Below are 12,691 nucleotides of genomic sequence, written 5' to 3' on the forward strand. Positions count from 1 at the left end.
CTTTCGTCCTTCTTACACGTGGCTGGCTTTCGGTGGATGTCGCCGACTCCTGGATCTACCATTCTCAGTTGAGCGATCGGAAGACACTGGTCTATGAGCCGTGCAACTTGTTGTCGAATACACTCATTGAACCGCGGTGAACAGTGCTGTTGATTTCACCGTTTAGTGCGCCGAGCAACCAGTGGATTTATTAAGTTAGTATTTTTCAGTGAGTATTTTCAAGATGGTTTTCTTAGGTATCTTCTATATGGTTTTGTTTGAGCTTTCTGAGTACAGAGCTTTTGTAGACTCGATCGATCTCTCTACGTATAGTTTCTGTAATAAAGAAACTACGTCAACGACAAAAGTGTTCACTGGCGTCACGGTCTCGTTCGCTCATTCCGTTTCGTTGGTTTTGCTGATAATGGATCACTCTGATCGCGCGACACGCGTGTGCTAAATGCGCCCCAAGTATAGAATAGTAATGTATAATCGAAAGTCTATAAAAATGTAGAAGCTCTAAGAATCTGAAAGCTCTAAAAACCTGGAAGCCTAAAAAATCTAGAAGGTCTAAGAATTTAAAAGCCGCAGGAATCCAGAAGTTCATCCTGATCTGCGTTGCTTCCAGTCATGGCGAAAACGAAGTCCTCGGAGTCTGAAGATACCGGGATGGGTTTCAAGGACAAGAAGAAGGCGCTGGACACCTTGAAGGTGCTAGAAGGTAGGGACATCAGCTACCAGTACCACGTTATCACGAGTTTCGCCAGTCGCGCGAAAAGGACGTTGCAGATCACGAGAGACGGAGAGAAACTGGCAAACCTGAAAGAAGCTCTGCAGGTTTTCGAGGATTGGTTGAACGACTACAAGGTCAACAACCGCGGCAAAGAGAACCTTCCTTACTTGCCGATCGAGACAGTGAAAGGCTACATACTCCTTGCTGAGAAGTACGATGTCCTGGACGAGGACTTCTACAAGTATGGAATCTTTAGAAATGTGTCTTCTCAGCAATGATGATTGCCAGAGTTGAATAACCGTTTCTTGATCTTCCAGGGCGTATAAGAAGGAGAAAGGTGATTACAAAAGCATGCGAGCAGTGAAGGTGAATGGCGGGGCCACGTGGGACATCGAGAGGAACCGGAAGCTGAAGGAGATCATCGAGAAGATCAAGCAGGAGCACATACAGTGGTATGAAACGGACGTTGGCGACTTCCGCGGGCTGCCTTCCAAGGAACACGTTCAGTGCATCATGCTGGGGTACAGTCCAGATCCGACTAAAGTGAAGAAGCTGATCTCTCAAGTGGAGGAGAAATTTGAATCTGGGAACGACGAGGATATGGACATTGACGAAAAAGAGAAAAGCTTGAAGAGAAGCCACGAGAGTTCTAATAGCAGCGACGAGGAGGACGAAGAGCCGGAGAGGAAGGTAGCTAAAGTTAGCGAAGGGAGCAAGGGCGAGAAAGAGGAAGGTGGGCTCAGCTTCAAGGATAAAGAGAGAGCCTTGAAGAGTATTCAATCTCTGGATGGCAGAGACGTGACTTACCAGTTCCACGCGATCTCTGGCTTGATAATGAGGGCGAACCGCGTGATATCCATCACGAAGGACGAGCAGAAGATCAAGAACATGAAGGAGGCCGTTGTGGTGTTCGAGGACTGGATTAGGGACTACAAACTGAACGGCAGGGCCAATGAGAATTTCAACTACTTGGCTTTGGATCTGGTGCGAGCTTTCAAACCTTTGGCGGAGAGTTATAAGATCGAGGACAACGGGTTTCTCAAGTGAGTGGGAGCTTTGCTAGGTATCATGTACCTGTGAATGATAATGAATAGAGCACAGTCTAATGATGAATGTTCATTGATTTGCAGAGCGTACGAGGACGTAGATGGAGATTACAAGAAGCTGAGAAACGCGAAAGTCTCGGAGTCCTCGACTGTTACTTGGGATATAGAGAGAAACACGAAGCTTCAGGGTCTGCTGAAGGATATCAAGGAGAACAGCAGCAAATGGTTCCAGGCTGATGGTGAATTAGAGGGCTTGCCAACCGAAGAGCACACCAAATGTATCATGTGGGCGTTCAGCCACGATACAGGGACACTCAAGAAGCTTTTGCCTACACTGGACGAGAAGTTCAAGTCATAAATAAGGATATACTGCGACGCATTTATTTATATTCAAGCCAGTAACGCGAGAACGTTGCTGTTTTATGTACAATGTGCAAAGTGGTTTTTGTTACGCTTCTGTGTGAACGAGCGTCCGTGACGCTGATGGCATGAATAAAAATATGTTATTTTTCCATATTCAGATACATAGCTTTATTCAATCTCGCGGAGTCTCTCGGGTCACTTTCGGTTACAGAGTTTGTCGCTGAGGTCGCCGCGTCATCTTGCCATCAGTAATGGAAGCTTGTTGATCGATCGGTTATCTTCGTTGTGAAGAGAATACGAAGATGGCGCGACGTGTTGAAGTTTGTGATTAAATTGAAACTCTGTTTTATCTTCATTGATTTGAAAAAATTCTGGAGAATATAACAGAATATCAGATCGTGCGACACGAAACAGCATGAGATGACTGGTCTACTCCAACATCTGGTCTGTGATATTAGTTTTCACGGTTTCACAATATGAGTTCCGACCGATACGGTAGGATGTAACACAGACAATTACATTGGGTGATTGATCTACTCCTACACCTCGTCTGCGGCCTCGTTCCCAATTTTAAGGTTATGTTCATCGACCCGTGGCGCCATTTTCAAAACTTCCCCGAGTCCCCGGAAGATGTCTCGAGGATTCAAAGCGTTCCCTTCCTGAATCGATAGTTTTTATTGCCGCTGTGCGGCTCGCGAGGGTGGGTGAGCCTCGGGTCCGGTTTTGAGGTTAGGGTTAGTGACTCGGTGACACTGGAAACGGCGGTTACGGGTGTCCGTAGTGCGAGTCGCGATCGCACCGGGAGCGACGATACTGTCTCGTCTTTTGTTCGGTGATCAAAAGTTGAGAAAGAACGGGCCCGATGGAACATTTCGCGTTGCGATTAAACGATTAGGTGCGCGTTCGAGCCGGAGAAATAGGCGTTCGCGTGAGAATGGCACGCACAGATTTGTTTATGCTCTATGCGCCAGCCGAGTCCTCGGGAACAAGGGAACCTAAAAATAGCCGTCACTTCCATCGTGGTTCGTAGACCTCCGCAACGAGATATCGCGGATATCGCGAGATATCCTCGGTTCCAGGGTAATGCGATTCTCGAGATCGATTAACGGGGGATCATCGCGAACGCAACACGTGACATAACGATCCATACTCGCCGTGTTTCTTCTGCGGGCCAAACGACTCTTTGTTTGAGGGATAGAGAGAGTCCCGTTTTTGTTTTTTTTCGAGAGTCGGGTAGAGATGCGGGTGGCTGGATAAAAGGAAAACGGCTCTCGTTCAGGACGCCGCTAGTAGAATCGAATCGAGGGGAAAGATGGACACGAAACGGGCGGGTAGTGCGCGGATAGTTTGTCTTACGATGGGCCAAGAGGTGAAGTGAAGATGTCACAGATCGCGGATGCAGAGAGTGAGGCGGGCTCCATCTGCGACGAGGAACGCGTCAGGAAGCTGTTCCAAGCATGCGACGGCGACGGAGACGGTTTTATTGACAGGTGAGCGGCCACGGATTATATTACGATTTTACAGGAAACGTATCCGATACTAACAACAAACTGTGAGAATTGCAAGATTGAATTTAGATCTGCCATAATTTTTTTTGAAGTGAAACTTCTTTGCTGAGGGTAAGGATTTTCTTTTTTTTAATATCCTGTGCCTGAATGAAGACATTTATACAATAGTTTCTAATGGATATACCTTTTTAATTTCAACAATTGTACAATGAGAAATGTAAGACTGGTCATTTGACCGCTGGTAATACGTTCAGAGTTAAAACAGGGTGGGTTTGCGTTGTTCCATGCATTCAAAATCAAATATTTTGTTGCGAAGATATATTTGGGGTACAAAATAACACTCTTTTATTTTTCCTATTTAAAGGACTATATATTTCGTTTGAAATACGTTTGCTTGAAAAACCACTTCACCAATTCGAATGACATTTCCAGCACATGAACTATTAAACATTCTCGCTTCGAACGCAGCCCACTGCGGTTTCCGCCGTTTCGCTCGAAGCTCGCCTGAATTAAACGTCGAAACACAGCGCCTAGTAGGGTAAACGCAAAATTGCTGCTCGTCACACTTTGCTCTGCAATTACGTTAAGTTCGTAACGGAGTTTATGACACAGTTCGAAAGCAACGAAAAACCCTCGGTTTCGTTTACGGCACGAAGCTAGCTCGGTGCGTGCACGCGAGAAATTCCGATTTCACCGGGCGAAACAATGCTCGGTTTTAAAGTTGCCCGTTGCATACGTTTTAATTATAACCCCCATTAATTAGCCGGTCTGAAAGCATCCGCGATGCGGCGAGTTAACTCGGCGCGCGCGTTCCGCTTCCTTTCTTCCTTTTCCCTTCTTATTTTTCCCCCGCCCTTCCATCCACGACGAATGAATAAAACCCGCGAGATAATGCAAGGGGTGTGTACGCGTATGTATACGCGGGGATCCTCGTGCGACGACGCAAACCACGGTGGTTTTCCATTAAACGCGTAACTGTTTCCCCGATATTCAACCGTTCCTACTCCGTCCCTCCATTCTTCGACGCATACGATTCCAACCGCTGCGACCTACACTATTCAGATCTCGTTCTCGCGAAAATTAGCCGTCGATTCGTGGTTGCCAGTCGTGCTCCCTTTGTTGCCCGGTCGAAACCAGCTAGAGATTTCGCGTCAAAGCGCTCGGATCGCGATAAAAGCACACCAACACCGAGTTAGGCACCTGCCAGAACGCGTGGCCCCCCTTTTACAGCGAATCCCTATATCCCGTGGTTTGCTGGTCCACGAAATTCTAAGACACCGTGAAAATTACCGGGAAAAGAGTGAACCGCTTCATAGAAAGCGTCGAACTTTTCGTTTACTTTGCCGAGGTCCTAAAAGGACAGCGCGCTTCTAGCAGCGCAGATACTCCCCTACGTGTAAACGCGGCTCGTTCCTTTAGGGGGGGAAGTATTTATTTTGAATATACAAAGAGGGATGTTACGGATACTGGCGGATGCACGAAAGCCGCCCGACATGTCCCGTGTTTATCCTCCATTGTGGCTACGCGTTGGTCCTTAGTCACCTGTGTTTACTTACATTCGAACCGATCAACGTGGCCGGACTATTGTAATCGGTTGGCAAACTTGGTGGAGTGAACACCGTTTCTATAGTAGTTAGTTACGAGCAATTAACTTTGGGAAACGGACAGGGAAATGGACGATTAGAATTTCTTGAAAATGTTAGGTTTGTTTTAATGCTGTAGTTTCAATTGATCAACAATGTACATTTGAATAAAACATATAATCTCGTACGTGAATTAGGATAAAAATCAACGTGTCACAGTAACGAGTCTCGTTAAGGAGGTAGATGCGTTTCAGAGTTGATTAACAACCCCGTTTAACGTAACACCGGAAGCATTATTGCCAGCGGTAATTACGGGAATTCGGAATAGTCTGTGGGCCCGGTTCTCGTGCGGGGTTTCGATTTCAGGGCTGAATGGAACGATTAGTTTGTCATCTTGGCCGAAGTGGTGCGTGACGAGCGAGCGAGCGCGCGCGCGCGCGTGTATGTGCAAACCCTCTCTCAAAAGCATCCACGTTGCAGAGCAACGCGCAGCACTATTGACATTTCGAGCTGTGGAACTGCTCTCTTGTTCGCGCGACATTCGCTTTCCCGTTTCTTTCTTCTCTCTTCCATCTTCTCTTTTTTTTCGTTTTGTTCATTTAGTTTCCCAGGTAGAGTCGGGGGTTTCGAAAAGCTTTTTCGTGTCTCGTCGATAGGACGCGCGACGGGAGCCTCGAGTGTATGTATGCATATCCGGCGAGTTTGAATTCACACGGCGATCGATAAAATTACCCGATTACCATCTGGCCATTTCGATCGGGGCCGCGGGGTCTCTCGTTAAGACGATAAATCGAAGATTTATCGGGCCTCGATCGGGCCCTCGATTGTATCTCGCTCCCCGGCGAATGATCCTCGTAACAAGTTCCATCGATTGTTTTAAAGCGCGCTCGCGAGCACGCATCCACGTGCGTGATAATTAACGGTCGCCCCTCTCGTTACATCGATTCCCGTCTCATCGATAATTATCGCCGGTGGGGTGGATTCGTTAAGCAGCCATCAATTTATCCGCTTTATCGCCTTAAAAATTACACTTTGCGCCGCGGAGACTGGCCCGACCCACACGATGCTTCGTCGAATAGAATATCGTTGCGCGGGAATTATCAGTCCACCCTAAATTAACATTTCCTCTCGACGGAATTAGCAACCCCGTTGGTACAGCCTATTATACGACGATACACAAGCCGTTTTGTAACCGATAGACCGAAGAGCTTATTAAATAAATGCGAACAGATTAAAAATGTACTTTCTCTCTAAATAAATTGGCTTTATTTTATGGAATTTTTAAGGCCATTGTGCTGGGACTGGAAGTGTTGATAAAACATTTGAACAGTGAAGGTAGACGGGGAATCAGTGGTAGCGACCATGTTAAGAATAAAACACAAACTCAGTCCCATGTAAATTCGGACTGATGCAGTTGTAGTATACAAAGTCGGGTTAATATTTTGGCTCGTGTACATTCTCTTGGACCATCGTGGTTGCTTGTTGCTACGAGCAAGGCAAGAGTATTCATTTAATTTCGCGTGGCTTACCGGGTTGAACGTGACGCGGGCCAATTAAAATCTTGGCCGCGGAGGATGATATTCGAGAGACAGGACGGTTCTCAGGCAATTTCCGTTGTATGCACAGACAGACAGAGCCCCGGTGTTCTCGTCGATAGGAAAGGCTCTCTGTAATTCGAGGGGCTCGATCCGAGTCGGATGAAAATGAAAAAGGGAACAGGAGGCAGGCAAGAAAGAAAAAGAAGAAGAAGAAAATGAAAGAGAAGATGGACCAAGTTCGATTCTCCTTGTCTCGCGCCGTGGTAACTCCAGACCTCGCCACGGTGAGAGATCGTTCTACAGCCTCGAAGAGCTTCCCACCCTTCTTGTTCTACCTCTAAATGCTCCCCCGAAACGTTTCTTCCCCTTGTCTTACCTCGCGATTACCACGGCATCCCCTTTTCCGCTTTGATATATCGTAGAAATAGGCAATAGGAATACGAATATGTACTCTTCTCTCTCTCTCCCCCTCTCTTTTCCTCCCTTCCTCGACTTCTTTCGGTGAATCAGTTTCACGGATCGATAACTCGCGAGATTATTCCGCACGTCGGGGAACATTCCACGGGGCTCTGCGAATGAGAATGAGGTTGCCCCGAGGAGCCTCGATACCCTAACGGGGCCACAAGTTGCTCTGTGGGGCACTGGCCCGCGAAGATTCGAATTGGGAGCAAGGAGAAAGGCTACTGTCTCTAAAAATAAGTTTATTTGACTCCTCTTTCCAGTGCAAGCGCACCCTTATGCAGCCCCATTACTTCAACTATGAGTCTGATTCTTCAATGATCGGCTACGTAATCGGCCTTAATTCGGATCCATATTCAGGATCGGTGCAGCAGGTAACACCGTCTGCTTTCATTCGCAAGGCCATCTTACGCAATCACGTTGACAACTGTTTGGACATGGAAAGGGACTGTCCCGGCAACGTGATCCCGTTGCCTCGTGTCACTAAAGAAGAAAGAAAATGGTTACGAGCACCCCCACCCGTCTGCCATCTTTAAACGCGACGGGGCCGTGTAGGAGGGAGGCAAACGACTGCCATTAGTCGAAATTCAGAGAAGCAAAATTTCCTTTCCTTTTCGCGGTTCATTATTGTCCGCCCTTCCGCAGCCTCGTTAACCTTAGGCTCAAAATGACGAGATTCGCGTGGCCCCGAGCCCAGCAACGGCCTCGGCACCCTTTTCGAAACTCGTGCACTATGTACTCGTGTGCATCCAGCCGGGTGCAGCGAACGAAACCGAACACGCTCAAGTGCATACTCACGCGACTTCCTCCCTTGTGCGTCTTGTTTCCACCTCACGACATCTTCGACTTCCTTCCCGGCCCTTTTCCAACCCTTTCCACTCTTGTCTTCGTGATTGTGGTCCTCGGTTTCCCGGGATCCTCGCCCTTTATTACCTTCAATGCGTACATTGTATTTTCGCGCATGTACCTGCATCGAAATTCGAACTTGAAAATAATGAATAAAAAAATTCAATTCCAAAAGACCAGGTGCACATTTTATAAATTGTATTGTCCGGCATCATTGAAGAAATAGTACGTCTCAATCTTTTTGAAATAGCTATAACCATACAAACGCTTATGAAGAATAGCATAGCATAATTCGTTTGGGTAATAAACTCCAGGCAGTTTAAACATTGATTGAAGCATTAATTAATAAATCGACACGACTTTATAGGACGATCAAATATTTACATCGACGTAATTGTTGTAGCTTAAGTCTTCGGGGGTCTCTGTGCCCGGCCAATGAATCCGGCCGTAAGCCTCCCCTTTCAACCCTTATTTCGTGCGTTTTTTATTTTCCCTCTTACTCCTCCTTCCATCCCCGTCTCTCTTGCCTCCCATTTACTCTTCTTCTTTCTCGTTTTTCCCTCCCTTGGTGTTTCCCACCCTCTCCTCGTCTTGCGCTCATGTTCCCTTGGTTGCGAAGGCAAAGTTTCGCATAAATGCTACCCTGTTCGCGATGCCGCCGCACGTAGTCGAAGCCAAGATCAAACGATCCTAAGGCTGTTCGTAGAAGGACGACTGCGGGGGTGGGTTCCTCCTTGGGACAGGGGTAAATCTCGTTACCGAAAACCGAGGCGGGCCGGAGCTAGCTCGCGATTAACCCCTTATACTGGAACTAGACGCTATTGTTCCGATATGAGACAATATTGCTCGGCCCCCCCTACTTTTTATTACAAACAGCACTAATTAGACAGGAAGTCTAATTTACCAGTTCCAGTTTCGCTGATAAAGCTATCTACACAATTTGATTTTGTTGGACATTTTTGGCGGATAGTTGGTTAGTTAACTCGTCAAGCGACGAAGGCTGTTAAAATGATGGTAAATCGGGAATTTTTGCTCGCGTGACTAGTCAGTCGATAGCAGTGCTGTTTGCCACGGATTTTAAATCGAATAATGACAGAGTCACGCCCCGGAAACGTTTGTCTCGTAATTGGATGAGCGCCGGCTTCCCTTTTTTCTCTTGTAGGCGCCACGGCCCTCCACCGCATCGATCCGCTCCAACTGTTGAATTCCCTTTCATCCCAGCTACCTTTAATCCGAATTAATACGCGGCAACCCTGTGACGCAACGTTTTTATCTTGTTCTTTAATATTTAACAGCTGGGTAGACGTTAACATTGTAGAGGTCAAATTTTATCTTTCCGGGCTCATGAAATAGATCCTTGTTTCAATGAATAAGATTTATTTCTAGAGAAGACCCTTTGCAGACGGAGCTATTTTAACTTGAAAATTAAAGATTTATTCCAACCTAAAATAATTCCATTGTATATGATTTTTTCATTTTATGGATATGAAATTGGTATAATGCAGTATAATACTTAAATGTGTATTAATTGATTACCTAACGCAGACCAACATGTTTAATAATGTAAAGAGTCACCCCTCGATTGCTAAGGGTTAAAAATCGTACATATATAACCATAGATGCACAACCTAAGATTTAACGGCGTGTGCAGCACCTGATCTGACGATTTTCCAGTGGGCAAAATGCGATTCTGCCTCCGCGCGGAATTTCCGCGCGCTATGGATTTCCCGTGGCAACGAAACGCGAAGGGCTGTTCCACGGGAACGAGTGTAATTTCATTGTAAAGGAGCGGAGGAGGGATCTGCGAACGCAGCCGATTCCGCGGAGTAATCGTGCCAGCAAAACGAAAGGAAGGGTCGGCCGCCGCTCGGTGTGTGACTCACTTGCCATAAAACGCGATCACCCTTCGCGAGCAACCCCAGGGTGTCGTAGACGCTTCGGGTATCCTAGATAGCCAGCGTCTGCCAACCAGAATCCGCGGAATATTCCTCGCGATACGGATTCGAGAGTCTTTCTTCGAGCGGTTAACCAGTTCCCCGCGGTTCGCGAGATTTTGCTCCCGGAAAAGCCACGCGGAAACGGTTCGAGCAGGAGAATACGCAAAATAAGGGTGTTCGAAAGGGTTGCACAGGGCTCGAGGAACTGCTCCAGTTGAGAATGAGACTCTCTGCTCGACTCCTGGAAGAGTTTGCAGCAAGTGCCGCGCCATTCGCCGGTAAATATCCAGCTTGCGTCGATCGCCGACTGTGAAACTGGAGTTGCTTCGGGGAACTCGGATTCTCTGAACCAAGAAATCCGCGGGGAAACTTTCTGGAATTTTGATGGGTTCGTAAATTTGGCGGTGCTCCAGTTCGCTTCCTTCCGGGCGTTCTTTACCACGTCAGTCAACTTTTTTCAATCATTGTTTTACGATTTGAAATTTTATAGAAATACTTCGTGGACGTATTATACATAGCACTGGCGACAGTCGAATTGACTGACAACGAAAATCAGTCTGGTGTCTTAAAATGGAATTCCTCCGGAATGCTTCGCTCGATGTGTTTGCGTGTACAGGTTCAGGATAGGTCAGGAACGTCTGCGCAGGTGAGGCGGTGGAATCCGCGAACGTATTGCGCGCGCGGCTAATCGAGTGTCAAGGGTCGAGGGGATCTTTAAATTATAGTAACGGAAGGACTATGATTTTTAGCGGCGTTCGGACCTTCTTCGCGTGCCTAGACGGCGAGGGCGAGAAAGCGGAAAAGGTGTTCCATCGCGCAGAAAGAGAAATATCTACCATTGATCTCCGGGGCTGTAAATCATCCGCGGCGATACCATCTGATGCTTAATTATCCGTTCGAGACGGACGTCGGGACGCTCCGCTTCGATAAAAATCGATGTCGAGCCCGGCGAAGCTGACGGAACTACGAAGACGATGGCACGTCTCGCGAGATACATCAATCCATAATTGTTTCTGCAGCGGACTTGTATATCTAGATCCTCCCTGAGTTGTGTCTACAATACATCGTGTGTATGAATAGTTTTCGATCGAACTATTTCTTGGTGGAAATTGTTCAGACAATAAAGTATTCAGACGTCAGAGGACCGGATAATCGAAGATGTTTTGTACTAACAATATCGAAATTACATTTTCACGGTTGTCATGGTTTATTGTCAAGATTCACCGAGGCTAGTCACCGGGAATTAAAATCGAAGAGGGCAGGACAGAAAGTTGGGAATTCCTCTCTTCATTAGACAGCCAATTATTATCGAGTTCATCGCCAGCCATCGTCCCTCCGGCCGTTAATTATTCTCTCCATTCTCCGAGCACCATTTTTTTACCGGACACGTGCTCTCGATCCTCGTAATTTCGTCAGACAAGCTCTCACGCGCTGTCCGGGGTTCAATCCGTGTCCAATAAATTTGGAAATCGCACGGCAGCCTCCGGTTATCGTTATTCACGCCTCTGACGCACAGTCCCGTTGGTAAATTTTCGCGCATTTCTTCCGCGATAGATGCGACGCCGGCTGTCAGCGTTCCCCTAAATTGCGAATTCGTAGTTTGGACGGTTCGTATTTTTCCAACGATTTTATGGGGCGCCCGACAATTAGAATGATTTCGCGCTACGCCCCGCCGCGCCGCGTCGATGCGATTGTTTGATGTCGCGCGAAGCCGTTTCTGACGCGGATGCGTTGCCATAAATTTGTACAAACGAGTGTCAATGCAATTGACACTTTGTTCCCATATTTAAGTTAGAGCTCCCTGTAGCCCGCTATTGAATCCGAGAACGCGGAATCGGTAGCTCGTGCGTTTTCATCAAGGGTTCTAACGCTGATAGAGACCGGGTCGGAAGAACAGTGCCAAAGGGAGCAGACTCCACTGGTCTCTCTTTCAGCGCGTGATAAAGTATCCATCGAACGCATTCAGCCCGTTAAGCATTGATCTATCTCTTCGGTATTCCATCGCGGGGTTATCGAAAACGCGAGGAGAGCCGACAATTAACCCCGGGGTTCGGGGCGCCGCGTCTGAGGGAGGCTGTGCGCAGCGAATGGAGGCTTTGGCTCTCTCCGATTTTCCCCGTTGATTACTCGGAAATCGAAACCCCTCGAAACTTGGCCCCCAACAAAGGCGCCAGACGCCGTGGAAGAGGAGATAACGGCGACCGGTTGGCAGACGACAAAGCGCAGACGGGCCCCGGGTGTTTCGAGGGAGCGAAACCTGACGGTAAAACACGGTTTCTCCCAGTGAAAACACGGCATTAGGTAATGTTTCCTTTCTGCCCCCGCCGTTTTTTCCCCTTTCACGCCGCTCGCCGAAGGTTCGCCACTTCTTTCTCTTCCTCTCTCTCTCTCTCTCTCTCTCTCTCTCTCTCTCTCTCTCTCTCTCTCTCTCACTCACTCGCCGCCTTCGCTTTTTGTTTTTAATGGCGGACCTATTCCGACGTATCCAACAGGAACAGCCCCCAACCCCGGTCTTCTGAAAAGGGAGGATTGCCTGGAGGAGATGCTGGAGTCTTTTCATGGGAGCCCTGAAGGGCGCCAACCAAATAGAGCGGAACATGCGCTTAACGCTGAACAACCCTGTCGCTTTTCACCGGCTGACCCTTTGCCTTCGCGTTTTCGATCTTCCTTTATCATTTTCTGTGGAAGCCCCAGAATTC

The 12,691-nt window shown here is 47.6% G+C and overlaps 2 protein-coding genes across 6 annotated transcripts in view; both read left to right on the forward strand.

Annotated features, from left to right (window-relative positions):
- The first annotated feature begins 38 nt into the window (after positions 1 to 38).
- Positions 39 to 2,291, forward strand: Ude (Uracil-DNA degrading factor). Of its 4 annotated transcripts, none has more exons than XM_076439899.1 (4): positions 39 to 194; positions 608 to 953; positions 1,030 to 1,755; positions 1,843 to 2,290. In XM_076439899.1, exons 2-4 carry the CDS (start codon positions 610 to 612, stop codon positions 2,114 to 2,116), a joined length of 1,344 nt encoding a protein of 447 aa, XP_076296014.1. In that variant the 5' UTR covers positions 39 to 194; positions 608 to 609; the 3' UTR covers positions 2,117 to 2,290. The 4 variants fall into 4 exon arrangements, with proteins under 4 accessions (XP_076296014.1, XP_076296016.1, XP_076296013.1 ...); XM_076439901.1 differs by having other exon boundaries at positions 41 to 208; positions 565 to 953; positions 1,843 to 2,291; XM_076439898.1 differs by having other exon boundaries at positions 49 to 208.
- A 506-nt stretch (positions 2,292 to 2,797) lies between these two features.
- The window catches only part of LOC143216634 (colorectal mutant cancer protein), a 59,804-nt gene continuing 49,910 nt past the window's right edge, over positions 2,798 to 12,691 (forward strand). For both annotated transcript variants that reach the window (XM_076439896.1, XM_076439894.1), the window contains exon 1: positions 2,798 to 3,611. In XM_076439896.1, the coding sequence (XP_076296011.1) occupies positions 3,502 to 3,611 (110 nt within the window). In that variant the 5' untranslated portion in view covers positions 2,798 to 3,501. The remainder of the gene's footprint in view (positions 3,612 to 12,691) is intronic.

The sequence above is a fragment of the Lasioglossum baleicum genome, chromosome 15 (genome assembly GCF_051020765.1).
Source record: "Lasioglossum baleicum chromosome 15, iyLasBale1, whole genome shotgun sequence".
In the NCBI taxonomy this organism is placed as follows: domain Eukaryota; kingdom Metazoa; phylum Arthropoda; class Insecta; order Hymenoptera; family Halictidae; genus Lasioglossum; species Lasioglossum baleicum.

Coding starts and splice junctions, on each gene's coding strand:
- Ude (XM_076439899.1), top strand. CDS start 610: ATGGCGAAAACGAAGTCCTCGGAGTCTGAAGATACCGGGATGGGTTTC. Junction 954..1,029: donor CTGGACGAGGACTTCTACAA/GTATGGAATCTT, acceptor TTGATCTTCCAG/GGCGTATAAGAAGGAGAAAG. Junction 1,756..1,842: donor GAGGACAACGGGTTTCTCAA/GTGAGTGGGAGC, acceptor ATTGATTTGCAG/AGCGTACGAGGACGTAGATG.